Source organism: Hemicordylus capensis, chromosome 1, assembly GCF_027244095.1.
Source record: "Hemicordylus capensis ecotype Gifberg chromosome 1, rHemCap1.1.pri, whole genome shotgun sequence".
Lineage (NCBI taxonomy): Eukaryota > Metazoa > Chordata > Lepidosauria > Squamata > Cordylidae > Hemicordylus > Hemicordylus capensis.
Window position 1 is genome coordinate 195,904,578 of NC_069657.1, and position 25,724 is coordinate 195,930,301.

The window sequence follows — 25,724 nt, forward strand, 5'->3', positions numbered from 1 at the left end:
TAATATATATCATGTACCATCAATACATTATTTTACGATAATTGTCTCTAATTTGAGCAGAGGATGGAAATATAGAAAACCAAATCTTATTCCAATCCCCTTCATCAATGACTATTTGTAATCATTTTCCCAAACTAATTTTTATCCATCCAATGTGAGATCTTATATTCCAACAGAACAGCATAAAGTTTAGATGTTAGCCATTTAGTTGATGTATCAATACCTAATATTAATTTTTCAAATTTAGTTAGTTGTCTTTTGGCTGCTTGGATATTTTGTTGAGAAGAGGGGGGAAACACAGTTACAGCAGATGGAGAGGAGAGCTGATCTTGTGGTAGCAAGCATGACTTGTCCCCTTAGCTAAGCAGGGTCTGCCCTAGTTGCATATGAAAGAGAGACTTGACATGTGTGAGTACAGTAAGATATTCCCCTTAGGGGATAGAGCCGCTCTGGGAAGAGCAGAAGGTTTCAAGTTCCCTCCCTGGCTTCTCCAAGATAGGACTGAGAGAGAATCCTGCCTGCAACCTTGGAGAAGCTGCTGCCAGTCTGTGTAGACCATACTGAGCTAGATAGACCTGACCAATGGTCTGATTCAGTATATGGCAGCTTCTTATGTTCCTATGTCCCTATAATATGGAAACCAAGTAAGATTAAAATTTGAAATTTTTAGTTTTATCTGTTCCAAGGAAACTAACGTACCATTACGGTACATATCTCTCATTCTCACCCAGTTATCCTTTACCCTATTATGCCCTCCAAATATTCCCACACAAAAAGGATGGCCTACAACTGGATGGTAATAAAATCTAAAGAGTTGATGAATTATATGTTGATAACCACCTGAAATGTGTTAACTAAAAATTGGAAGCATGGGATATTTAGCTTAATGGTAAAATAAGCTTTGGTTTATAGTCACAGTAGAGAAATTAACTCATTTGTTGCATCTTCGAACAGGACAATCAAAAGAAACTATATTCTTTTTTTGAGATTTGGCAAGATTTAATATTTTTTATTAATCAAAGAAATGGTAAAGTATTGCCTGCTTGTTATATTCAGATATGGAAAGATGTGTGTTAGTCATAAAATGCTCACATTTATTTGGGTTAACATTTTGGATTGGTAACATCTATAATAATAATTGAGACCCAATCTTTAGGAAGATAAAGTGTGTGAGTTATTTTGCACTCTGTAATATTATATTATGTAATGTTCTGCCTTTAATAATTATATATTTTTTAAAAATTCTGTGTGACAGTTAGTGAGTTTGTTTAAGTTAACTTGCCCATTTTCTTCTTTATTTTCTGTAGGTATTACTACATTGCTTTCAAGGCACATGAGACTCCTCTTGCCAGTAAAGAAAGCTGCATTGCTATCCTGCAAAAAGCCAGGTTAGACAAATGGATACTTGGGAAAACAAAGGTAGGATAAGTTCCATTTTGCTCCTTCTGGCACAAGAGATGCAGTCAGTGCAGTAATATCTATCTATAAAAGGAACAAAAGTATTTGTACAACCTTGCTGTGTTTTAAAGTTGACAGTGTATGGTTATAATTGTGAAACTTTATATACTACGCAGATAGCCATACTGCTTTTGACAAGGACAAAAACCCTTATATAACAAGTTCTAGTAAGAACTAATCTGCCTACTTTCATTTCAATATCCCTACAGCTGGACTAAATTTGGTCCAAATCAGTTATGAAGTTTACAAGTTAGCCCACTTGTGCCTCAAGTGTTCATGCATTCGAGAAAGAATGTTGATCGTGATAACTACAAAATATATCAAAATTTATTTACCTTGGCAGGTTTCCAGAAGAGGCTCTCCTCAGAGGCAGCAATAGTGAACATGCCTAAGACTGTAGGGAAGTTACCACCATTATAAAAGTTCATACAAGTTCTTCTAGTAACGACTAATCTGCCTACTTTCCTTTCATTATCCCTAGAACTGAATATGGTCCAAATCAGGGGCGTAGCTAGGGGAGAGGGGGCCCGTGTTCATCCCTCTCCCTGGTGGCCCCCCAGAGTGAGGGAGATAATGAAGAAAATAGGGAGGGGTGGAGCTGGGGGTCCTCAGGAGCTGGGGGCCCATGTTCTTTGAACCCTTTCGCTCAATTATAGCTACGCCCCTGGTCCAAATCAGTTAGTCAGTTCACAAGTTAGCCCACTTGTGCCTCAAATGTTCATGCATCCACCATCTTCAATTGGGGTAGATGACATCATCACAAATCATGCTGTTGAGGTGTCCCTATGTGTCACTCACTACAACTGTACCAAATTTGGTTCAAATCGCTTAGACAATCCACAAGTTAGCCCACTTGCAGCTCAAATGTTTATGCATTTGCCAGCTTGAATTGGGGTGGATGACATCTTCACAAATTATGCCATTGAGGTGTCCCTGTGTGTCCCTACAGCTGTAGCAAATTTGGTTTAAATCGGTTGGGTGGTTCACAAGTTAGCCCACTTGCGCCTCAAACATTTATGCATCAGCCAGCTTGAATCAGGTTGAATGACACCATTGAGGTGTCCCTATGTGTCCCTACAATTGTACCCAATTTAGTTCATATTGGTCCAGGCATTGCGGCGTTGATGCGTGCGCACACACACACACTGCTGGGTGATCTCATAAGCCTACTGGAAAGTAGGCTAAAAATGGCATTGTATATTGTGGTCACTCAGAGCTCTTGAAGCTGTGCCACTCTTGAGGAATGCCACCTCCTGTTCCTTTTACTATTTAATTTTGAGGGGGGGAAGGAGAATTCTGGGGCTGTGGTCTTTGACAAAAGGGACATTCAAACAGGGGTTTGGAAATGTGGTGTAAGGGCCAATCCTTAAAATAAGAGTCATTTGGTAGAACTATGATATTCTCAGTCTCGCTTAATGGCACACTTAGGAGCTGATATATTAAGCAGGGAATGTTGTTCAAGTCTTCATGGGATTATACCATCTCAGGATGCATGTGAGAGGATCACATAATTTAATGAGCCTCTACATTTGGAAACATCTTGCATGTGCAGAACGCACATAGGTTTCTAAATTTTCTGGGCTAATGGAAAAGCAGTATGTAAATATTCATAGTAGTAGTAATAGCCTGCTCTCCAATCCACTAGGGTTTTCTTTTTTGTGTGCAGGGAGATGTTGATCGGGATGAGAGTGCTTTCGATCACATGCTCCCACATGTAAAAATACTCCCTGATCATAGAAAACTTATGTATCAAGGAGAGGGATGAGCTAGACACTTCCTACTGGTGTACTAGTTTCCAAGGAAAGAGGGTTGTTTTAAGGTGTGGGAGCATTTAAAGATGCAGTTCTCACTCCTGTAGTCTGGTATACTAAGTGACGATACACAGGCTGTGGCAAGTTACCACTTACTAAATGGTGGAGTGTATCTACTCAGATACTATGAGGAAGTATTCATTTAACTGGTCTTTTGAGCAGGATTTAGCAGGTTTTTAAAGAACTAGTGGCATTGCCAAAACTCATCATTACCCGATTCAGTCAAAATATGAATGTGGCATGCTAATAGTATGAGCTATATTTTGAACTGAGCACTATTCCCCTGACAGTTCATTTCCAGCTCGGATTGTCATATGAACTGGAGAACTCCTCTCTTCTACTCACACCCACTCATCTACCCACCCACCCACCTGGCTGTTTCTGTAGGGCAACAATCACTTCCCCCTGTGCTTCTTTCGCACCTGGAACACTGCAGCATCCTTCAAGGACTTAGAAATGTCATTTCTCCCAGGGCATTTGGCATCCATATTAAAGACTTCAGTTGCCCTGGGGAAATTACCTTGATGGAGCTTAAGACTATAGCAGCATTTCAGGTTCCAGAGACAGAAAGAGGATTTTGTTCCACTCTGTATCTGCTTTTCTAAACGTTATGGAATTTAACTATAGGCAATGAAGTGTGTGGACAGGCATGGAAAATACACGTGTGTGCTGCAGTAGCTCATGTCACGTGCACAAATCGTGCATACATATACCATTGTGCAATCCTGAATTTTCTTTTTGAAAAGCCCTGAATAGCAGCTATCACTGCGAGGGAGTTGGGGGCTCATGGCTGAGTGGAGGGACTAACAGTGGGTTAGGGGAGATTTGGATGTGTCATGTTGCAGATTATATCATAAAGAGTGTGACAAGCTCCGAATTGGGCTCGGAAAAGCCGAGATGCTGTGCCAGTTTCTTGGGGAAATAGTTCATTTTGCTATGCCCAACTCCAAATTGAGCTGTGGGGAGTTCACTCATCACTATAAAGAATGTTACAGTATACATTGATTTATAAAGCAATGAACAAATGTGTTTTGGAATGTAACTGCAATTTTCAACACACAGAATCAATGGCCATTTTGCTTTCCTGCTACAAAACATCCTCTTTAATTATTTTTGTTGTACTGTCATGCCATATAATGTTGACCCTGTTGCTTCTTTTCAGGTTTTCTTGAAGTATTATCACGTTGAACAATTGAACTTATTTCTGCATGAAGTCATAGGAAGGGTGGTGATAATGCAGGCTTATACCAAAGGCTGGCTTGGAGCAAGGAGGTACAAGAAACTCAAAGAGAAAAGAACAAACTGTGCCATTGCCATTCAATCAGGTAAGTGTTGTGAGTAGGGGTCTGTTCGGCATGGTTCGTTCTGAATTTGGACCAAACCATGAGTATGTGAACCAGTTTAATTGAACCGATCGGCTGGGCTGGTCAGTTTCACGAACCAGCTCAGAGCGGTTCATGATTAAACCACTCAAACCGACCCAGCTCACAGTAGTCCAGTTTGTGATTGAACCGGTTCTGCACATCCCTAGATGTGAGTTCTCCATGTCAGAGATGATCCCAGAGTATCAAGTTGTTAAATTGCATGCAGATTGGCTGCTCATTTTCTTTATAATTTGATGTGAAATCAAAATAACGTGATGGGTTCCAGGTAACTGATGCCAGTATTCCATAGATTCATTGCTAACTTTATCAACTTTGTAATAGGTAATGTCTTTGCTTAAACACTTTTATAGGCTTTGCCAGTAAACAAAGAGAGAGTATAGCTATTAAACGACTCCTCAAGGCTTTGAAGCACACAAAGAAATGTAAAAACTGACTGTTTTCATTTGCGGGGGGGTGGGGGCGGGGAACATGCACATCTGCATTCCAAATGACTTCAGTATCTGGTGGCCTTATTACTAGAATTTCATGTTACTACAGTTTTTAATACAGAATAATTACTGCTGGCCTGTTAGGTTTGGGGAGAGTTCCAAGAAACGGGCTGTAATTTCAGCATGGTGAAGCAGTCCTGAATGTTCTGCCACATGATGAGATAACTAGGGATGTGCGAATCGATTCAGGTACAAATTGATTTGTACCCAAATCTAGCTGATTTGGGCGATTTGGAGACAGAACAAATCGCCCCTGTGATCCATTGGCTAGAGTCGGGTCCAAATCAAATCACTCCAGATTCGATTCGAATTGCTTCAAGATTTGGATTCCTCCTATCATTCCCCCAGATTCCCAGTTTTCTTTTTAAAAAAAAAAAAAAAAAAAGCTAAGCTCTAAAAATCTCATAGAGATTCATTATTTTTAAATTTCTGTTTCACGTTGGGGTAGGTGCTGTTGTAAACTTGTATGCCTGCACAGTGTGGGTGAGCAACGGAACACAGGCCAAAAGCAGCACGTTAGGACATTTCCTTGTGCTCAGGACAGGACTCCTCCTTGCATCAGAGCACCTGGTTCTTCACAGGCCTCTGTCCATAAGGTGGGCTTCCCTTTGGGACTGGGCAGCTGCCTCCTGAATTGGAAGCACCGAGATATGGATGCACCACTTCCCACCTGATGGTCACTGAGCTGGCCTTTTTGAAAAAAAGGTTCAGTCCTAAGTGTTGAAGTGTTCTCAGCGGGTTGTTTAGAGTTTGCATATATCCAAACAACTCGGCCCACCCAGACAAGCAATGGCCAGTGTTCTTTTCCCGGTGAGGGAAGTGGCAAACCTAATTAAGGAGCACATGCTGTGACAGAAAACTGAGGAAACTGTTTGAAGTTGCGTGGAGCTGCTGAGACCTACTCCGGTCATGAGGCAGCATTCAACAGGCAGCTGAACCAGAGAGTACTTGGGTGGGATGGGGGCTGCGGCAAAAGGATCGAAAATATGGCACATCTCTGTCTCTGTAGCCTTTCCTTTAAGTGAATGTAATTCACAACACATGGCTTTGTATTTTTAGCCTGGAGAGGATATGATGTACGCAGGAAGTTCAAGGATATAAAGAACAGAAGAATTGATGCTGCTATTCATATTCAAGCAGGTAATTAAAACAATATTTTCACAGCTGACACCTATTTTACTGTGGGTAACTTCCCATGTCAGTGTTTGTGTCTGACAGAAATAATGTGCAGCCAAAACAAAAGGTACTTAAATATGTGGCTTCTGATGACTGGTTTCTGTGTCTTATGTTATGATGCATTTAGACATCTGGTGAAAGAGCTCTGTCTGACCAGAGTCCAGATGACCCAATTCAGAACACAATGGTATATTCAGTAGTCTTTTAGGTGCCCCAAGACCTTTTGTAGTGTCATCACTGCCCTTTTGAAAACACTATATAATGCTGATGGGTGTTGGCGGAGGTGTGTGTGAGCATGTATTTGTAAATATGGCACACCTTGGCTTGTAACAGCAATCCTATTCAGGCCCCAGTTATGCTGTTTCAAAACTTTGTCAGGTTTAAATAATTTGTGTGAGAAGGATTCTGACATCCTGTATTTGGTGTTGACCTGAGCACAGGTAAATGTGGCTGTTTGGAGCCTGGCATCAGCACACGGAAATGTATCTAAGGGCCTAATGAAGCTCTGCGCGCAAATATGTGTAAAGAACTCCAACAACCTTTTGGTTTTAGAGAAAAACTGCTTCAGGAGAACTTCTTTGGTGGTCCAGAACAGGCAAGCAGGAATTCAAGGGCCAGAGGCATATGAAGTGGTTAAAGTGGTCAGGCCCAGCGCAGTCAGATAAGGGGATGTCGCAAGTAGACCAGTGTGTCAGAATGTCTGATTCTGACAAATATGTACCAGCTGCATGGAGGTGGACACTCCCAGTGCCATTTCCATTGTCTACTAGTCAGAGGGCTAAAGGCCACCTCCAGTCTCAAAGGCAGGATGCCTCTGAGTACCAGTTCCAGAGGAGTAACAGCAGGAGAGAGCGTATGCCCTCAACTTCTGCCTGTAGGCTTCCAGTGGCATCTGGTGGGCCACTGTGTGAAACCGGATGCTGGACTAGATGGGCCTTGGGTCTGATCCAGCAGGGTTGTTCTTACGTTCTTATTACATTCAAGGCTGGGGGGCTTTTCCATTGAACTGGAGGACACAAGGATATCTGGGATGATACAAAGGAGATGCTGGGAAGGCATGAAGGGACACTGGGAAGGCGCATGGCTACATCTGTGAATTGTAATTCCTTTGTGCAGAACTTGCCATTTCCGGCATCAGAGTGTGCTTTTTTGCCTAACTGGATGGGAACCTGGAAAAGGGACTTCTGGGAAGCTGTATGGGGATGTATGGGGATTGTAGTTTCTCCCAGCACTTTGCCTAGAAGGGAAGTGCTGCCCGTTCTCCCCACCCCCCACCCCCACACTGCAGGAAATGGCAGGTACTGTGCAGAACCCCCACGCGGGGAGCAGCCACTTCGGCACAGCTCTGCGAGGGTGTTACACGTGTGTCAGAATATGTGAGGCATACACTTTCGAGGGGAAAGTGTGTTCATACGGACTAATTCACGCATTACAGGGAACATGTATTTCAGTCTCTGTCCTCTTGCTTTGAATGCCTGTGGAGAGGTAATGAATCCTTTCGGCAAGCTTCCAGTATAGCCAGAAGAGGCTGGAAAGACTTACAAGGACCCTTGCCTGCTCTGTGCTGAAAAAAAGGCAGAGCTGCATCCAGAGGAAGGCATGGCTCTTTTCACAAAGTTGGATACTGTGGCTGCCAGCAGAATGTGGTTTGATAGTTGTTTGCGTGTGTCCATCAGCTGCTCCTCCCCTTCAACACAGGAGCAAGGCAAACAGCTAAAAAACCAGTCCTTGTGAGTTGCTCCAGTCCCTTCCAATAGTGCTGGGCACTGCTGGAAGAAACTCAGCTTTCATCCCAGGGCCCAAATGCTCACATTCCCTGTAATGTGTGATGGTCCTTGGCTGATGTGACATAGCATGACAACAACTATTTTAAAAGCAAATTATAGTTCCCAGAAATGTGGCTCATTAATGCAAACGATATTGCATTATAAGCATGATGTGAATATTTGTTGCCTTGTTCCTTCAAATTGTACAACTTAATATATTACCTTAAAGATATATTTTACCTGTCACTAATTGGCATTTTGCCGCTGTAAAACACAGCATCAGGTTGATGGAATGACACCTTGTGCACTATAAAGTGGTGGGGGTAATGTCTGTAACAGTGTAAAACAATGGAACATGCTGATAAATGCGACTTCATTATAGAGAGATGTAGAAAATGTGAAAGGCAATTAAGCATCTCTCATGAAAGCATCCTTAGAGATCAATTCCCTTATATAAAGTTAAAAGTAAATTCATTTGCAACGACTTGGTTTTGGTGTGTGTGTCTGTGCTTTGCATTTTATTTTAAAGAGGCTCAGGGTTATTGCCATCTTGACAGTGCTGAGCAGGGACAGACCTGCAACAGAAAAGTGTATATAAAGTAGGGATGTGCACGAAACACGGTTTGGAGTCCAGATTGTGACACATCCCTTTAAATCAGAGAGATTACACATCCCCTTTAACATGGAGGAGAGGAGGTCCATACCTGCTCCTCCTCATCCTCATGCCACCATTTCCGTGATCATGGTGCTCCCCCCAGCTATCAGCGTACACCGGAGGTACTCTCCCCCAGCTGTCCCAGCATGTTGCCAGCACGCACATGGCCTCTGTGCATGCACGACGGCCATTTACTAGGGATGTGCATGGAACCAGTTCGGAGGCCCTTTTATGGACCTCCGAACCGGTTAAAAAGTCAAGCAGTTCTGCCAGTCCGAAGGTTAGGGGTAGCTTTAAGGACTGAGGAGGGTGCAAAATCGGTCCTGCAGGGTGGCAGCATACCTCCTTGCTGCCCCGGTGTGTCGCGGACCGGAAATGAAGTGACGTGCGCATGAGCACACCCCGCTCACTCGCACACATGTTGCAACATGCACATGCACCAGGCACTTCATTTCTGGTCCGCAACGCACTGGGCCAGCAAGGACTGCCACCTCGAACTGGCAGTCGCTGGTTCTGTGCACATCCCTATCATTTACGTGGTCAGCAACCACGCTGACCATGCAAATGCCCACCATGCATGTGCAGAGGCCATGTGCATGTTGCTGTTGCACGAGGGCAGCTGGGGAAGTGCTGTCAGTGCACGCTGATAGCTGGGGGGTGGGGAACACCACAATTACGGAAATGGTGGCGTGCAGCAGAGGAGCAGGTATGGACCTGCTCACCTCCATGTTAAAGGGGATGCGTAATCCCTCCATTTTAAAGGGATGTGACACAATTCTGACTCCAAATCACATTTCGTGCACATCCCTAATATAAAGTGCTCTTAAAAGCCTCATTAAATGTGTGGAGGTGTTGCATGCAAAGTGCCTTCGCAGTGTTTACTACCGCAGTGTTTACTACCGATGGCCCTTGTTATCTGCGGGGGTTCTGTTCTGCCCTACAACCATGGATAAAGAAACTGTGGATAATGAGACCTTGAGTCAATGGGAATTGGGAGGTTAGATTCCTAGAGCTAAAAAAAAAACAACTTTAAAAGTCAAGAGGAGGCAGAAATAAGGGAAATAAAGTAGTGCTCTCCAGGTCTCCAGCTGTCCAGCAATGCACATTTCCTCCAATTCCCAATTCACCCAATTCCTCCAATTTCCCCCCAATTCCTCCAATTTTCCACGGAAAATCATGGGGGAATTTGTTTTTGGTGGGTTTTTTTAAGAGAAAGCCACAAAATGGATCTGTGGTGCAAAATGTTGGCTGGAAATGTCATTGGAAGTCATTTCTGGCCACCCAGGAACCATGAATAGGCAAATTTTCACTATTTTTAGAACTACGGATAACAAGGTTGGGTGACTGATAGCCTGACTGAGGATACGCAAAACTGCAGGTGCCGGGACCGTGGAAAATGAGAGTTTTTGTGCAATCCAGAGTCCTGCTCCATGGGTGGGGAGGGGGGACAATTTTTGCCCATCTCTGATCTCTCCTTCCCTCAGAAGTGCTCTTTACCACCATAGGTATATCTGTGCAACCCCCGAAGACACATTTATGGGTGTTAAGGAGCACTGCCAGCAGAAAGAGAGGGATGAAAATTGCCTCTCCCACCCATGCAGCAGGATTCTGGGTTATTAAACACTGTGGATACACTTTGCATTCCGTGCCTCCGCATGGTTAGTGAAGATATGGGGCACTGTAGTTTCATTCTAAGCATGGAGCATGATTCAGCCAAAGTGAAATGAAGTTAAGCATGCCCTGAGGGGAAAACAGATTTGGACACCAGGGCTTTTGGCAGTTCCAGCAGATGTGCCTTGGGTACCATCTGGTCCTATTGTGGTGGATTCTTTTCAGTTGGTGCAGCCTGAGGATGTGGACAAGATCCTGAGTAGTGTGCAGGCAGTGTTGTGTGCTCTAGACCCTTGCCCTTCATGGCTAATAAAATCTGCCAGGACGGGTATGGGCAGGTGGTTGGAGCCTATAGTCAATGCTTCAGGATGCCATCGTGCCTCAAGGAGGTGGTGGTGAAACCACTATTTAAAAAGCTCTCCATTGACTCCTCCAACCTGAACAATTACAAACCTGTTTCAAACCTTCCCTTTTTGGACAATGTAGATCATGTGTTGGCGTTTCAGCTGCAAAGGGTCTTGGATGATATGGATTATCTAGATCCCTTTCAATCTGGCTTCGTCCTGGATATGGGACTGAAACTGCCTTGGTCATCCTAGTGGATGACCTACTCTGGGGGCTTGACAGAGGGGAGTGCATCCCTGTTAGTTCTGCTGGACTTCTCAGCAGCATTCAGTACCATTGACCATAGTATCCTTCTGGACCGCATCTCGAGTATGGGGATTAGAGGCATTGCTTTGGAGTGGTTTTGGTCCTTTCTTGGGGGAAGGGTCCAGAAGGTGGTGCTGGGGGACATCCCAGAAGGTGATGCTGGGGGACTACTGATCAGCTTCTTAGCCATTGGCTTGTGGGGTCCCTCAAGCTTAAGTTTTGTTCCCCATGCTTTTCAACGTCTGCATGAAACTGGGAGAGGTAATCCAGGGACTTGGACCGAGGTGTTGGCAATATGCAGATGACACTCAGCTCTATCTCTCCTTATTTATTTGTTTGTTTGTTTGTTCGATTTCACCTGATCCTAGTGAGGCAGTGGATGATCTGAATCGGGGGCTGGAGGCAATGATGGGTTGGATGTGGGCTAGTAAACTGAGACTGAATCCAGACAAGACAGAGCTGCTGTTGGTCAGTAGGAGAGCCAGTCAGGATGAAGGGACTCAACTGGTTCTCGATGGGGTTGCACTCCCCTTGAAAGAGCAAGTGCACAGCTTGGGAGTACTGCTGGACCCAGCTCTGCTTTTGGATGCTCAGGTGCAGGCAGTGGCCAGAGCTGCTTTTGCACAGCTTCGGCTAGTGAGTTAGCTGCATCCCTTTCTTGAGAAGGGGATCTGGCCACAGTTACCCATGCCTTAGTCACATCACAGCTGGATTACTGTAATGTGTTCTACATGGGGCTGCCCTTGAAGAATATTCAGAAACTGCAGCTAGTGCAAAATGTGGAAGCTATTATTTATCCAGAACAGCCTGTTGGGATCATACTACAACCATTCTGAAAGAGCTGCACTGGCTACCAATTTGTTTCTGGGTCCAATTCAAGGTGCTGGGCTGAACCTCTAAAGCCCTTAACAGTTTGGGCCCTGGATAACTGAAGCACCACCTGCTTCCAAGAGTTTCTGCCCACTTGACAAGATCATCAGAGGGGACTCCACTCTGCATGCCGATGGTGAGAGAGGCTCAGCTGTTGAGCACACAGGACAGGTGCACTCAGTCATTGCCCCCACTGAGTCACTGAGTACGCAGTCATTGCCCCCAGGCTTGGGAATGCACTCCCGGCTGGCCTCTGCTCCTCATCCTCCATCACAGGGGCTCAACAACCAGGCTTTTAGATGAGAGTACAGTTTTTACTCCGGCTGCTGCCTTGTGTTTTGTGTGTTACTGTTTTATATAGGTTTTTAAACTTTTAAATATAGATATTATTTTTATATTTATGTTTAATATCTGCACTTTTTGTATTTTAATTGTGCATTTTTTAAAATTATATTGTAACCTGCTTTGGGATGATTTTAATGAAAAGCAGAATAGAAATCAAAATTAAAAAAACAAAAACAAAAAACACAGAAGATCAGGAGCCTCCCCAACAATCTTCTCAGCCATCTCCTTTAGAGACCAGCCCTGGACTGAGAAGGCTGTTGGGAAGCCCCTCCCTGACCTTCACAGAGACTAGGTAAGATCCCCCCCACCCCCAGGAAAAGCAAAAGAAGGGATTCCCAGAGCAGGGAGCTCAAACCATCAGCTCCTGAAATGATCACAGTGGTCTGAAGCAACTCTGCTATTATATTATTTTGTCCTGTGTAATTTTTTTGTTTTGTTTTAGCATTTAAATTATAAACTGCCTTGAACACATGGGCAGAAAGGTGGCATATACATAACATAAATAGCTGTTAAATCTCTCCTTTGAAATCAGTGGCCTACAGGATGAAGAAAATTACTCAAAATAGTCCAACTGAAATTTAAAAAATAAGTTCAGCATTGCCTAATTTGTCTTTTTAATTTCAGTGGAACTACTTTGAGTAATTTCCCTCATCATGTCAGTCACAGAGACTTACAAGTGCTTAATGTTTGTTAGATCACACCCATATTTACCTATTTTCATCCATAATTAAAATGTCGCAAAGTACAACTGTCAGTTGCAATGTGTGGGCATTTCTTCAGTTTTGTTAGAATACCCTGTCTGTTGCTATTGTTATATTGACATTGCTTGGTGCTGTAGAAACCCCACACCCAAGTGCTTACAGTGAGCTTGCAATTAAGGGACAGTGTTTCATTCATAAGAAATGTGATCACCATAACACTGAAAGGCTGAGGAATTTTTGGATTCTATGAAGTACAGTGGTTGCATTTGTTACCCAGACATTCAAAGAACCATCTCATTAAAATATGTGTATCTTAAAAGAAAAATGGGGAGAGTGTGGAAGGGAGAGAGAAAGGTGGTCTTGAAATTTAGGAAACCCTCGGCTTACATGTTTCTACTGCACAGCCCATATTGAAATTTGTTTTCCTTTCATCTCCTTCCCAGTAAAAGCAGCAGTGAGGCTTATCCCTTTAGCTTCCTTAGAACTTCCTTTCAGAATTCCCGATCTATTACAGCACATTCACATACCAGAAACAAGATGCCTTTTCATGCTGTCAACCTTTTTCATCTGAAATGTAAATTAATTCTTGCCTTGACAGAGATCAAAGTAGGGGTATTAACCTTATTGGACCCTTCCCTCATCAGAATCTGTTCCAAAGACTAGGAGGCTGGTGTTGTTGGGGTGTGCGTGTGTGGGGAGGGCAGTCTTCAGCGTTATCTATGGCTCTCCTCCAGGCAGTCCCCCTGTCTACAAGTCACCATTTCAAAGGCAGTAGTTTCTTTTGTAAAAGACCTTATCATTACTTTATACTGTGTGAAAAAATGATTTGCCTGAATAATAACTCTTCCAGGATTAGCCTGCTCATTTTAATTGTTGGGTGGAGGGGACTTCATTCAGATTTCAGGATATTATTTGAGTGGTTTTGACAGCCAGTGATCTTGGCCAAAGAGAAAAGGAGGTACACAGCTCTTGTTTGAGGGCGGAGGCGGGCAGAAACCTCTCTTGATTTGTTCAGGTTGTTCATTTCCTAGCAAGGCAGTCTTTTGAGGTAGGCTGCATTTGCATTTTAAAAATAAACAGATGCCTTTCAAATACATGAGCGGCTGGGCTGGGCATTCGCTAAGGGACCAAGCAGTACAGCAGCCTTCGAGGAAATGTGGGAAGCATACTTAAAACAAAAACACTCCCCCAGCCGCCAAATGTACATTAGAATATATTCCCAAACATACAGTCAGAGCCAGCCCAAGACATTTTCTGCATGAAGCAAAGCACCAAATTATTCCCACCCTCACCTCCTGCCACTGCTATCTTCTATCATTCTGGAATATTTTGCCATATTTGATTTTTCAAAAACCAGTTTTTTTCTACAAATCCTGTGGTACTTTCAGTCTGTTCCAATGTATATTTACTCAGAAGCAGGTCCCACTGAGCTTTATGGGGTTCACTCCCCCAATTTTACATCTCTGTGATTATGGTACCTTCTCTCACCTTTTCAAAATCTTTAAAACAGACTCCTAAAGAAAAATGCCACTGACTTTAGGAGGCTATAGGGGCTCAGTCAGCAACATGCATAAATATTTCACACTCTTAAGTGTACAGAAGTTGCATAATTTAAGCAGAAATGATATCAGAGAGCTTAGAGATAAAGGGGCAGAGCACAGCGTAAGCACTCCATTAACCCAACAGCTTCTACAAGTCTCTCAGGAGCAAGCTATTCTAGGGGACATACTAGAACAAATTACAGAGAATGACCATTGAAATGCATTTGTTCCTTTCAAATTCAGAAAGTATTTGGAAAGCATCAATGCATTTCAGTGGCCATCCTCTGATCATATGTGCCCCCCCTCCCCGCCATGAGGCCTGCAGGAACAAAATGCTTTTCATGTGTAAGAGCTCAGGTTGTCCCCAGCCTGGAGCAGCTTTGGATCATTGCTGTCAGTCAGTGGTCTGATTCAATACAAGACAGCTCTATAGATCTCTATATCTAGAGATGTGATAGACTTGTCCCAAGTACTGTGGATTTAGCTCAGTATTCTCCCATAAGCACATGAATGGTTTATATTTTGGTTTTGCAAATGATGTTTTAAAATGGGAGGAAACCTGGAGAAACACAAACCTAGACTGAAAGGAGCCGCTGATGCCACAGCAAGTGCCCAGAGGGTGCATTTCCACAGAAAGAGATCACTTGATAAGACCTGGCCGCCTGATAGCGCTATCTTGAGCTCACAAGAGTGGGGGGCCTACGATTTTCACCATTCCCTTGTACTCCCAAATATCTCCCTCAGAAGTAAATTTTCAGGGGAGGGCGGGGTACAGGAGCTGGAGGGAGGAGGGGGGATTGTGCACAAGTCCAAGATAGCACAAGAGGATGGTGGGATTTGAATACAACCAATTGTTTCCAAACTCTAATCTCTTAATACTCCTGTTCATTTCAATCGTTGCATAAATCTCATCCTGTCAAAAGAATGCTGCTTACTCTTCACTCAGATGTCAGATCAGATGTCAGCTAAATTCATTTCAGCTAAGGGCAATTGTAGCCATCGGAAAGACTCCATATTGCCCTGATCAACACTGGGTTTCAACTCTGCTTAGTGGGATAATAGGCCTTAATCCATTCAGCAACCATCTTCTCCTCTGACAGATGCTTGTGCCCTCACCATTTGCTACATTTTCTGTAAAATTCTTTTATGTATTTATCATATTTATATACCGCCTGATATGTGTATCTCTAGACAGTGTACGTGATTTAAAACACAATAAATATAAAACAGAGTAAAAACAATTAAAACAATTTCACAGAATAAAAAAGTTAAAACAATTTCAATGGATGCATTAGTTTAAAATGAATTTCAGTTAAAAGACTGAGAAAACAGATGTATCTTGAGGGTCTTCCTAAAAGCAATAAGAGATGGAGATGTTCTTATTTGGACAAAGAACACATTCCAAAGCCCTGGGGCAGCCACAGAGAAGGCCCAGTTCTCCTGAGTCACCACCAAACGAGACAGTGGCTACCATAACCGGACCTCTCCAGATGATCTTAATAAGCAACAGGGTTCATGGCAAAGAAGATGCTCTGTTAAGTACCCTGGACCCAAGCGTTAAGGGCTATATAGGTAATAACCAGCACTTTGTATTTTGCTCAGAAATAGCAAGCCAATGCAGTTCTTTTAAATGTTGTGTTATATAGTCCCTTTGGGTTGTCCCAGAGACCAGTCTGGCTGCTGCATTTTGTACCAATTGTAGTTTCTAGACTATGTACAGTACATAGGCAGCCCCACGTCGAATGCATTACAGTCGTCAAGTCCAGAGGTTACCAGCATATGCACCATTGCGTATGGTAATTTACCTCCAGAAATGGGTGTAGCTGACTTATCAGCCGAAACTAATAAACTGCGCTCCTGGTCACTCCCTCAACCTGAGAAACCAGAGAGAGTGTTGGATCCAAGATCACTCCCAAGCTACATACCTGATCTTTGATTGGGAGTGTAACCCCATCCAGAACAGGCAGATCTAAACCATCTCTCAGGTCCCAACCCCACACAGTCAGTACCTCCATCTTATTTGTATTCAACTTCAGTTTGTTATCCTTCATCCAGCACATCACTGCCTCCAGGAAAGCATTTAGGGAAGTTATGCCATTTCGTGATGAGGTCAATGTTGAGAAATAGATCTGGGTGTCATCAGCATACTGATAATACCCTGCATCAAACCACCTGATGATCTTTCCCCTCAGTTTCATGTAGATGTTAAAGCAGATGTTAAAGTATGGAACTCCTTACTTTAGTTCTTGCTTTGCAGAGTAGCAGTCTCTAAGTGACACCAGTTGGAATCTACCAGAGAGGTAGGAACGAAACCACCATAAAACAATGCCACTCAATCCCACCTCTCTTAGGTGACTCAGAAGGATATCATAGTCAAAGGCATTGAAAGCTGCCAAGAGATCCAAAAGGATCAGCAAAGTCACACTCCCTCTGTTGATAGCCAGTTGGAGATCATCCATCAGACTGGCCAAGGCAGTCTCTACCCCACAGCCTGCTCGAAAAGCCAGTTTGAAATGGGTCAGATAATCTGTATCATCTAAAAATGCCTGGAGCTGAGAGGCCACCAGCTGCTCACTCATCTTGCCTTACTAAGGAAGATTGGAAATGAGTCTGTAATTAGCTAACTCTGAGGGATCCAATGCAGGTTTGTTCAAATAAGGTCTAATAATAGCCTCCTTAAGACAAAGATGCATCCTGCCCTCCCTCAGAGAAGCATCTATATATATAATTCTCCTGGGTGTGCCCAGGAGAAATGCGTCCCGGCAGCCCAGCTGATTGGCTGGGCTGCAGGGGGCGCCTGATAGGCTGGCAGCACACCCAGGAGAATTCGCTTGCTGGGCGGCTGCGGAGGCAAGGCGGCGGGCCCAGGGCCGCAGCGGCGGAGCCCAGCGAGGCGGTGGGCCCAGCAAGGTGGCGGCGGCCCTGGCCGTGAGGCGGGGCGAGGCGGCGGGCCCAGAGCGATGGCAGCAGGCCAGGCCGTGGTGGCGGGGCCCAGCGAGCGGCGGGGCAAGGCAGCGGGGCCCAACGAGGCAGCGGGGCCGGGCCCGGCCGCGGAAGCGAGGCGGCGGGACTGGCCGGGCCGCGGAGGCAAGGCGGCGGGCCTGATGGCGGCACTCTGGGGCCGGCCGCGGCATCGGCGGAGGCACTCTGGGGCCGGCCAGGCCCGCTGGCGGTGGCGGCCGCACTCTGCCCCGCCGGAAACGGGGGGTGGGAGGAGAGAGAGAGGTAGCCTGGCCTGGCCGGGCCCGGCCGCGGTAGCGAGGCGGCGGGACTGGCCGGGCTGCGGAGGCGAGGCGGCGGGACTGGCTGGGCCCGGCCGCGGAGGCGAGGCGGCGGCGGCCGCACGGGTCAGCTAGTTTATAATATTTTCCAGACCCTCTCTGATAATACAGTTACCAGATGAAATAAGCCAAGTTGGGTAAGGGTCAAAAGAACAGGTTGTAAGATGTACAATCTGAAGCAGTTTGTCCATTCCTCAGGAGTCACAAACTGAAAGTGATCCAATCCAATCCCATAAGAGGAGTTGCTGGACACCTCCACAGTAGACTCTGCAGTAACTGTAGAATCCAGTTTGGCCTGAATACAAGAGATTTTATCCACACAAAAATCACTGAAGACATCACAACGAGTGACTAATGGTTCCAAGTTCAAATTCAAGGGGGCGAGGCACATATTAGCCCCCTCACAACCCTAGACAACTCCACTGGACATGAATTTGTGGAAGCAATGTGGGCAGAAAACATAGGAACACAGGAACCAGGCGCGTAACAATGATAGGGCAAGGGGAGACAGTTGTCTGGGGGCCCCACTGCCTGGAGGGGCACCCCAGAGGCACCTCATGTGACTCCCCATTGCCCCCTGCCCAGCCCCATAGCCTCTCAGCCACTTGCCCTCTTCGCCGTCTCTCCTGCTTGTTCTGCTGGCCCGCAATCGAAGCAGCAGGCAAGCTGCCAAGAGCTCCTTTTCTCCCGCCTCTCAGCTGATCGGCGGGTGGGCGGGGCTTCCACGGAGGCCTCCGTGTAGGCCGCAGTGAAGCCTAAACTCGAGTAGGGCCCAAGCCAGCCAGGAAGGAGGAGGCAGCCAGAGTGTTCTCTGCAGCAGAAGACCCCTTGCTGCCCTGCTCAACCCAGACCAGCATTTGCCAGGTAGAGTGTGAACTCCTTTTTGTGGTTACCTTTTCGGGCCCCCCCCCCATATAGGGATCTGCTTGCCATAGGGCTTGGATATGGGAGGGGGGAGGGACCGAGAAGTCTCTGAATATTTATTTTGAAACAGCTTGGAAAATTTGCTGACTTAAAAAAAACTATCTAAAAAGTCCTATAAGTGGCTTGTTTCATGGCAGAAAATTGCAAAAACTTCTGGAACAGTATTTTATTAATTTTATTTATTCATTCATTCATTTATAAATGCACTTATGTTCAAGTTGTTTTGCAACCCAGAAGGTCTGAGTGAGAACTGTGAAGCATGTGTGGTGCTTTTATTTTATTTTTCTTGTGTGAACTGCTCCCCAATAACTTGCAGGGACTTCAGGGTAAATCTGGCCAACATGTGAATGCAGCACCTCCATTCCAGAGGAGATGTGTCTTAAAGGGCTTTAAAAGCCTCCTGTGAAAAACCTCCTGGAATCAAACTTGACTGAATTTGTTCAGAATTCTGAGAAAACAAACATAGGTTCACCCTGCATGGTTGAAAGTCTACTTTGCTAATCTGCAGCGAGGGGCCCATTTTAATAATTCATCTTTCTAGTGTGTTCTAGGCATTAAAAGTAATACAAATGTATAGTACTCAATGTATATCACTATATATTGTGACGTGTGTGTGTGTATTCAGTGAAATGTATTTGCAGGCAGCATACTTATTTTGGAATATCAGACTTAAATCCTTGGGGGCCTGGGGTGTGCGGAGGCCCTGGACTTTGGGGGGGGGCATTTTAAAATCTTGTCTCTGGGCCCACTCCAACCTTGCTACGCCCCTGACAGGAAGCTGCCATATACTGAGTCAGACCATTGGTATATCTAGCTCAGTATTGTCTACACAGACAGGCAGTGGCTTCTTCAAGGTTGCAGGCAGGAACCTCTTTCAGGCCTATCTTGGAGAAGCCAGAGAGGGAACTTGAAACCTTCTACTCTTCCCAGAGCAGCTCCATCCCCTGAGGGAAATATCTTACAGTGCTCACATGTGGTCTCCCATTCAAATGCAAGCAGGGTAGACCCTGCTTAGCTAGGGGAACAAGTCATGTTTGCTACCACAAGACCAGCTCTCCTCTCTGAACCACTTCTTTGCCACCCACACTGCCAGAGCAAAGATCTTCAAATGTACTCTATGTTGTGATCTGTCAGATTTGCACAAAGTCTTCCTCCACTTAACTCTAGTCATCTACCTCGCACTTCAGCTCCTGTAGTTCTTCTGAATACCATGGGGCTAATGTTGAAGCAGGTTGGAGAGGATGCTTAGGAGCAATTGTGTCTGCTGCTCTAGTGAGTTTATTATTCCATGTTTGCACCAGAGCATCAACAGAATCACTAGCAGAGCCAACTCTAAACCCTTCAAGATTTTTTTGGACTCCTATTGGATCCATTGACCTTCTCTCATAGACCAACCTAATGGGTCATTCACCCTGCAGAGCATTTCAGAATAAGGCTCTTTTCTGTTGATGGAAAAACTGTTCAAGCGCCACACCTAGAACTCCTTCCCTCTTGTGCCTTTTTGCTCTGACATTGTTACCTTGAATAACATTGATGTGTTATTGTGAAGTACATTCAGCCTCTGACAGAACTACTGTATATTAACAATGTAAAAAAATAACAAAATAAAATAAAAATTGTATCTATGTTTTCCCAAATGTTGCTAGGCATAAGGATCAAATTCTTTAACAATATCTAAAAACCAGAATATAAGCAAAGCAGAAAATACATATTCAGAAAAGACAAACCTGAAATATTTATTTATTTTCCCCGAATAGTGTCTTTGGTTATTTTATTCCTTCCTGCCTTCCCCTGATAGTGTCATCCTACCTTATAATCACTTCCCTTTCTCCTAAGAAAACATCATAATCACTCTGTTCACAGCTTTTATCTGTGAAATTACATCTAGAAGAGATTGGTAAACATGTTTAAATAATAGTAGTAAAATAGTAGTTCATTTTTTATAAAAATAGTTTATTTTTATAGATAGTTATCTATAAAAGGAAAATCCAGGAGTGATTTCCCAAATATTTTGTTTGTTTTTTCATTGATTTATTCCTTCTATACCCTGTCTTTTGATCAAATGACCTCTAAGGTGGCTGACGGCAAATTAAAACCATACAAGAAGAAATTACGAGGCAATTAAGACAACTGAGAATATCAGTAGAATAGCATTCCACATAACATGCAGCACAATTACATTGCATTAAAAAGTTTTTCTAGTAAGACCAATCAATCAATGTTTATTTTGATCAAAGATCACACACAAAGTTTAAAACAAACAATAAATAAAAAGATCTAGTAAAAATTAATCTGCCTACTTTCCTTTCACTATCCGTACAACTGGACTAAATTTGGTTCAAATCAGTTAGGTGGTCCACAAGTTAGACCTCTTGCACCTCAAATGTCCATGCGCCCACCATCTTGGATCAGGTTATATGACATCATCACAGACTACGCTATTGAAGTATCCTTATGTGTCCTTACAGCTGTAGCAAATTTGGTTCAATTTGGTTAGGTGGTTCAAAAGGTAGTCCACTTGCACCTCAAAAGTTTACTTATCCGCTATCTTTAATTGGGGTGGATGAGATCATCACAAACTATGCCATTGAGGTGTCCCTGTGTGTCACTCACTACAACTCTATGTAATTTGGTACAAGTCAGTTCAACAGTCCACAAGTTATCATCACAAACTATGCCATTGAGGTGTCCCTATGTAACCCTACAACTGTACCAGATTTGGTTTATATTGGTCTAGGCCAGGGTTTCTCAACGTGTGGGTCCCCAGATGTTATTGGACTTCAACTCCCATAATCCCCAGCCCCAGTGGCCTTTGGTTGGGAATTATGGGAGTTGAAGTCCAATTACATCTGGGGACCCACACGTTGAGAAACCCTGGTCTAGGCATTACAATTTGATGGGAGGTGGGGGACAGAGACACAGATGGACTCATGGTCACACGGAATGCTGGATGATCTCATAAGCCTACTGGAAAGTAGGCTAAAAAGTAGAGCAAAGAACAGCTCTTACCTTGCCTCTAAAGAAAGTAAAACAGCCATCAGACAAAAAAGTTTGGCTTTATATTCCATTGTCATAGTGCTATGTCTATGAGTGCTATGACACAAAAGGCTATGTCTCTGGAAGGTATCCAACTAACTTACAAAGGTGCAAACATCCAGACCAGGGCCTCAGCTGAGGTAGGGATGTGCATGGAATCAGTCCCATGCCCTCCCGGGAGGGCTGGGGGGTGTTTCTTTAAGGGGCAGGGGAGGTGCTGCCTACCTGCCAGCCCCTGCCCTGCTGCTTTCCCCCCACTGGCGCTCTTGCAAAAAGCGGGCACATGGGGCTGCAGCGTGCCTCCTTGAAGACCCGGTCAGCGTCACAACACAAATGGCCGATGCATGTGCACATGGCACGCACGTGCATTGGCCATTTGCATCGCAACACCTGACCTGCAGCCCCATGTGCCCTCTTTTTGCAAGAGCACAGGCAGGGGGCAGCCTGCCCCTTAAAGAAACCCCCTGCCCTCCGAACCTGCTCAAACGCAGGTTGACAGAACTGGTTCGGCGCTCCGATAATGGAGTGCCAAATGGTTCCATGCACATCCCTAGCTGAGGATCTTAGTATGTGGACAGATTCATGCAGGGGGGGAAACAGCCCTTCAGACATCCTGGTCCGAGGTTGTTTAGGACTTTATAATTAGCACTTTGGATTGCACCAGAAGCAAACTGCAAACCAGTGAAGACTGAACCTACTTGCCCACTTTGAATTTTTACCTAATTAGAAGGGTGTGTGATGTCTGTGTGTGTACACACACACACACACACACACACACACACACACACACACACACACGTATTGGTTTATATATCCCATTTTTTATATTGGAAACATTACATTTGAACTAGCATCTCCAGTATGTGCTAACTATACTGTAGTCATGTTTTCTTCACAAATAAATTTCTTCATCATCATCATCATCATCATCAATCAAATTCTTTTCTTTGTTGTATTACTTTTGGAAACATTAGAAATGCCCTAGAGCCACAAAACATGTAGCATGTCCTGATTTCCATTTGTGCAGTTTAAACAGTTTTTAGTGCATTATGTAGGATTAGGATTTAGAAGTATATAGTTGGTTCAGTGAAGAAGAAATAGCTGTTTTATATGGCTAATTACTGGAAATAAAGGGGCGCATTTCTTACTGTCCAGTGATTCCTTGTCTCTTATCTGCTTGTTTGCTCCATAAAAATGATGTATCTTCATTATGGTCTATAGCTCATTGAAGCATTGTTTTCTCCTAGAGAATAAGAGGAAGAAAAATTGTCCAATTGTTTTTGTCTCCCAAATTTGAACCACATTGTGAATAATCTATATCCCTCCACACACTGTATATGACTGCAGACTATCAGGTTCCTGTAGGTAACAATAATCTTGACTTGCTATCTCTTGAAGCTGAGGGGAGACTTGTTTTATGTCAACATCAATCTATCAAGTATGCAAGGTGCATGTAACATTTAACCCAGAATGACTAATAATATGACTCTAATGTCTATTTCAAGCCTACTCTTTTGGCTCTGAGTCTGAATACTCTCAGCATTCACAAGGTGCAGATCAGGATCTGCTCCATTATTGGTGTGGGTCTCAGAATACTATTGAATGCATAAGTTGAAAATAAGGTAGCAGCTGGTAATCATTCTTCTTCAATGATGTGAGGATTGTTCCTGGGGCACTAGCAATGTGTGTCTGCTAATTTCACACTCCTTGAGCCAAGTGCTTAGTGTCAAAACCAGGAATAGTCAGTAATGCAAAGAGCTGTGATGAATCATCCCCCTGACTTCAGCCTTTCCCTACCCCTTTCCCTCCCCTCCTACACTAGCAACACATTCTGTATACAGTTTTGTTGGGAAGTTTTGCATCTTTGTCGGGGAAACGTTTTGCATACCTGCTACCAAATATGAAGTATGGTGTTCCTGCGTGGTGCATGTTAAACGCAAGTGTATTTGCAATTCTTTGGTCCTCTCATTATTTGTCCAGGAAAATGAGTAGCAGAAAGGGCCATTTCACTCTTTTATCAGCAACTTGTTTACCCTGTGGCTGCTTTGAGAAAGGGATGCAGGGTGGTAGGGCAGAGCCTCAAACCCCAACTCCTTAACCTTCTTGCTGGCTAGTCCCTTAGCTGCAGCTGCCACTCTCCACAGTGTTCGTAAGGCTTCTGGGTTCACATTTGGGGGAGAGGGGTAGGCATCATCCCTGAAGGGGCCAGATATGGCCCAGGACTGCTAGTTGCTGATCCTTGTTGTTACTGGGACCATGTTGCGACAACAGTAAGAGTCCTTAAGGTGGTTTCTCTAGTAAGTGAAATGAAATGAAATATTTCCCTGTCCCAGAAGGGCTCACAAAGAAACACAAGAGAGATATCAGCGGCTGAATAGAGACAGTTGCTCGCCCCCTGCTTACATATGAGAGGACAACCACCTTGGAAGGTGCCTCTTGCCCTTTTAGCACAGAGTAAAGTAGGATAGACTATAACTTCCCCTTGCAAAACCCAAATGCCCTTTTCAAATCTGCATTCCATCTGTTAAAAATTCAAGATGATTTTATCAAATCCATTCATAGAGGGGTGGCTTTACATTCTCATTTGTGCTGCTAATTTTTCTCCTCAGGATTGTCCTCTGGCAAGCACATCTAAGATGGTCTGTACACTGTGACTTAGTGGTACCCAAGTACTACACTGATTTTTTAAAATCACAATAGTACTTTTTGTAGCCCCCGAGATTATCGACCCTTCACATGTGTATCCATGTGCCAGTTTCATATGGTGTGTTTTTCCTCCATATGGTTGCATCCTTGGGGATAGTTCTAAGACTGGGCAATAATGGCAGCACAAACGAGCCAAAAGACCAGAGGACAAAAATTATTTGCTTATAACCACTTGAGTAGGGTTCCAGTTTTCTAAAGAGAATAAAATGTTGTAGGCTTAACAGGAGAAATTAATAGTGAGGGGAAATCTAACTTATTGCAGTACACAAGAGACAAGAGACACGTGTGTATGTAGGATAGAGCAACAAGATAGTGAGATAGTTCTCACTGGCTGAGGTCACCAGGAGCAGGAGCATGTTTAGTCCCATCTCCAAGGGCACCCCTTTATTTTCATATCATAGGAAAGAATGACAGCCATTCATCCCAATGGGGAAAAGTGAATCATTCCACTTGGGGAAATGGTTGTGAGTGGAAAGCCTGTCCTCTATCCCTGGCCCGCACTAGGAGGCACTCTTCAAGTGGGGTGCAATGTAAAGTGCTCAGACACTGCTTCCTCTAGGACCTTTTGACATAGAGTCTTCTTTCTACATATGCCCATCATGACTATTATGACAAGCATTTTGCTAGCACTAGAAATAAGCAGTGGTTCTGAAAAGCTTGCTGACAAAGCATACTCTGGGAAGCGCACAAGCAGATTCGGGGAGGTAAGCAAGCTTTTCTACACAAAGCAACAACAATCCTTTTTCTTTAAGCGAACTAAGAGGAGGAGGGGAGATTTTGAGGGGTTGGTTTCTCTTTAAGGGAGAAGCCGTGTGTGTTGTGTGTGTTTGTTTTGTTTTGCCAGGCCTAGCATTTTCCAGGACTTGCTTTGGCTCCATGGCATTTAGTTGTTGTTTCTCTCTGCCTGGAGAGAGACAGAGGGAGGAGTCAGCTAGGGCTGTAGTGAGTCACATCTGGTGGGAGGGGCCACATTCTTGTTTCAGGTTGAGTCTACTCTGGGAAGAGCACAGCACAAGAAGATTCAGGGAGGTAAGCAAGCTTTACTGACTTTCTTTATAGCAGGCAAAGGCCAGAGAGATTAGCAAAAAGGGATAGCAAACAGTGCATTGGAGTTTTGCATTGAGTTTAGTGGGGAAGTGTGTGGGCGAACCTGAAATGAGTCCCCTTGATCACAAGTAATCAGAAGAGAAGGTACATACTACACCCTCTCTTATTTATTTATTTATTTATTTATTTATTTTCGTTTATGTCCTGCTCTTCCTCCAAGGAGCTCAGAGCAGTGTACATGCTTATTTTTATCCTCACAACAACCCTGTGAG

The 25,724-nt window shown here is 44.2% G+C and overlaps 1 protein-coding gene across 17 annotated transcripts in view; it reads left to right on the top strand.

Moving 5' to 3' along the window:
• Nucleotides 1–25,724, top strand: part of MYO3B (myosin IIIB) — a 523,310-nt gene that overhangs the window by 354,889 nt on the left and 142,697 nt on the right. For all 17 annotated transcript variants that reach the window (XM_053283475.1, XM_053283469.1, XM_053283482.1 and 14 more), the window contains 3 exons: nucleotides 1,308–1,419; nucleotides 4,432–4,594; nucleotides 6,202–6,282. In XM_053283475.1, the coding sequence (XP_053139450.1) occupies nucleotides 1,308–1,419; nucleotides 4,432–4,594; nucleotides 6,202–6,282 (356 nt within the window). The remainder of the gene's footprint in view (nucleotides 1–1,307; nucleotides 1,420–4,431; nucleotides 4,595–6,201; nucleotides 6,283–25,724) is intronic.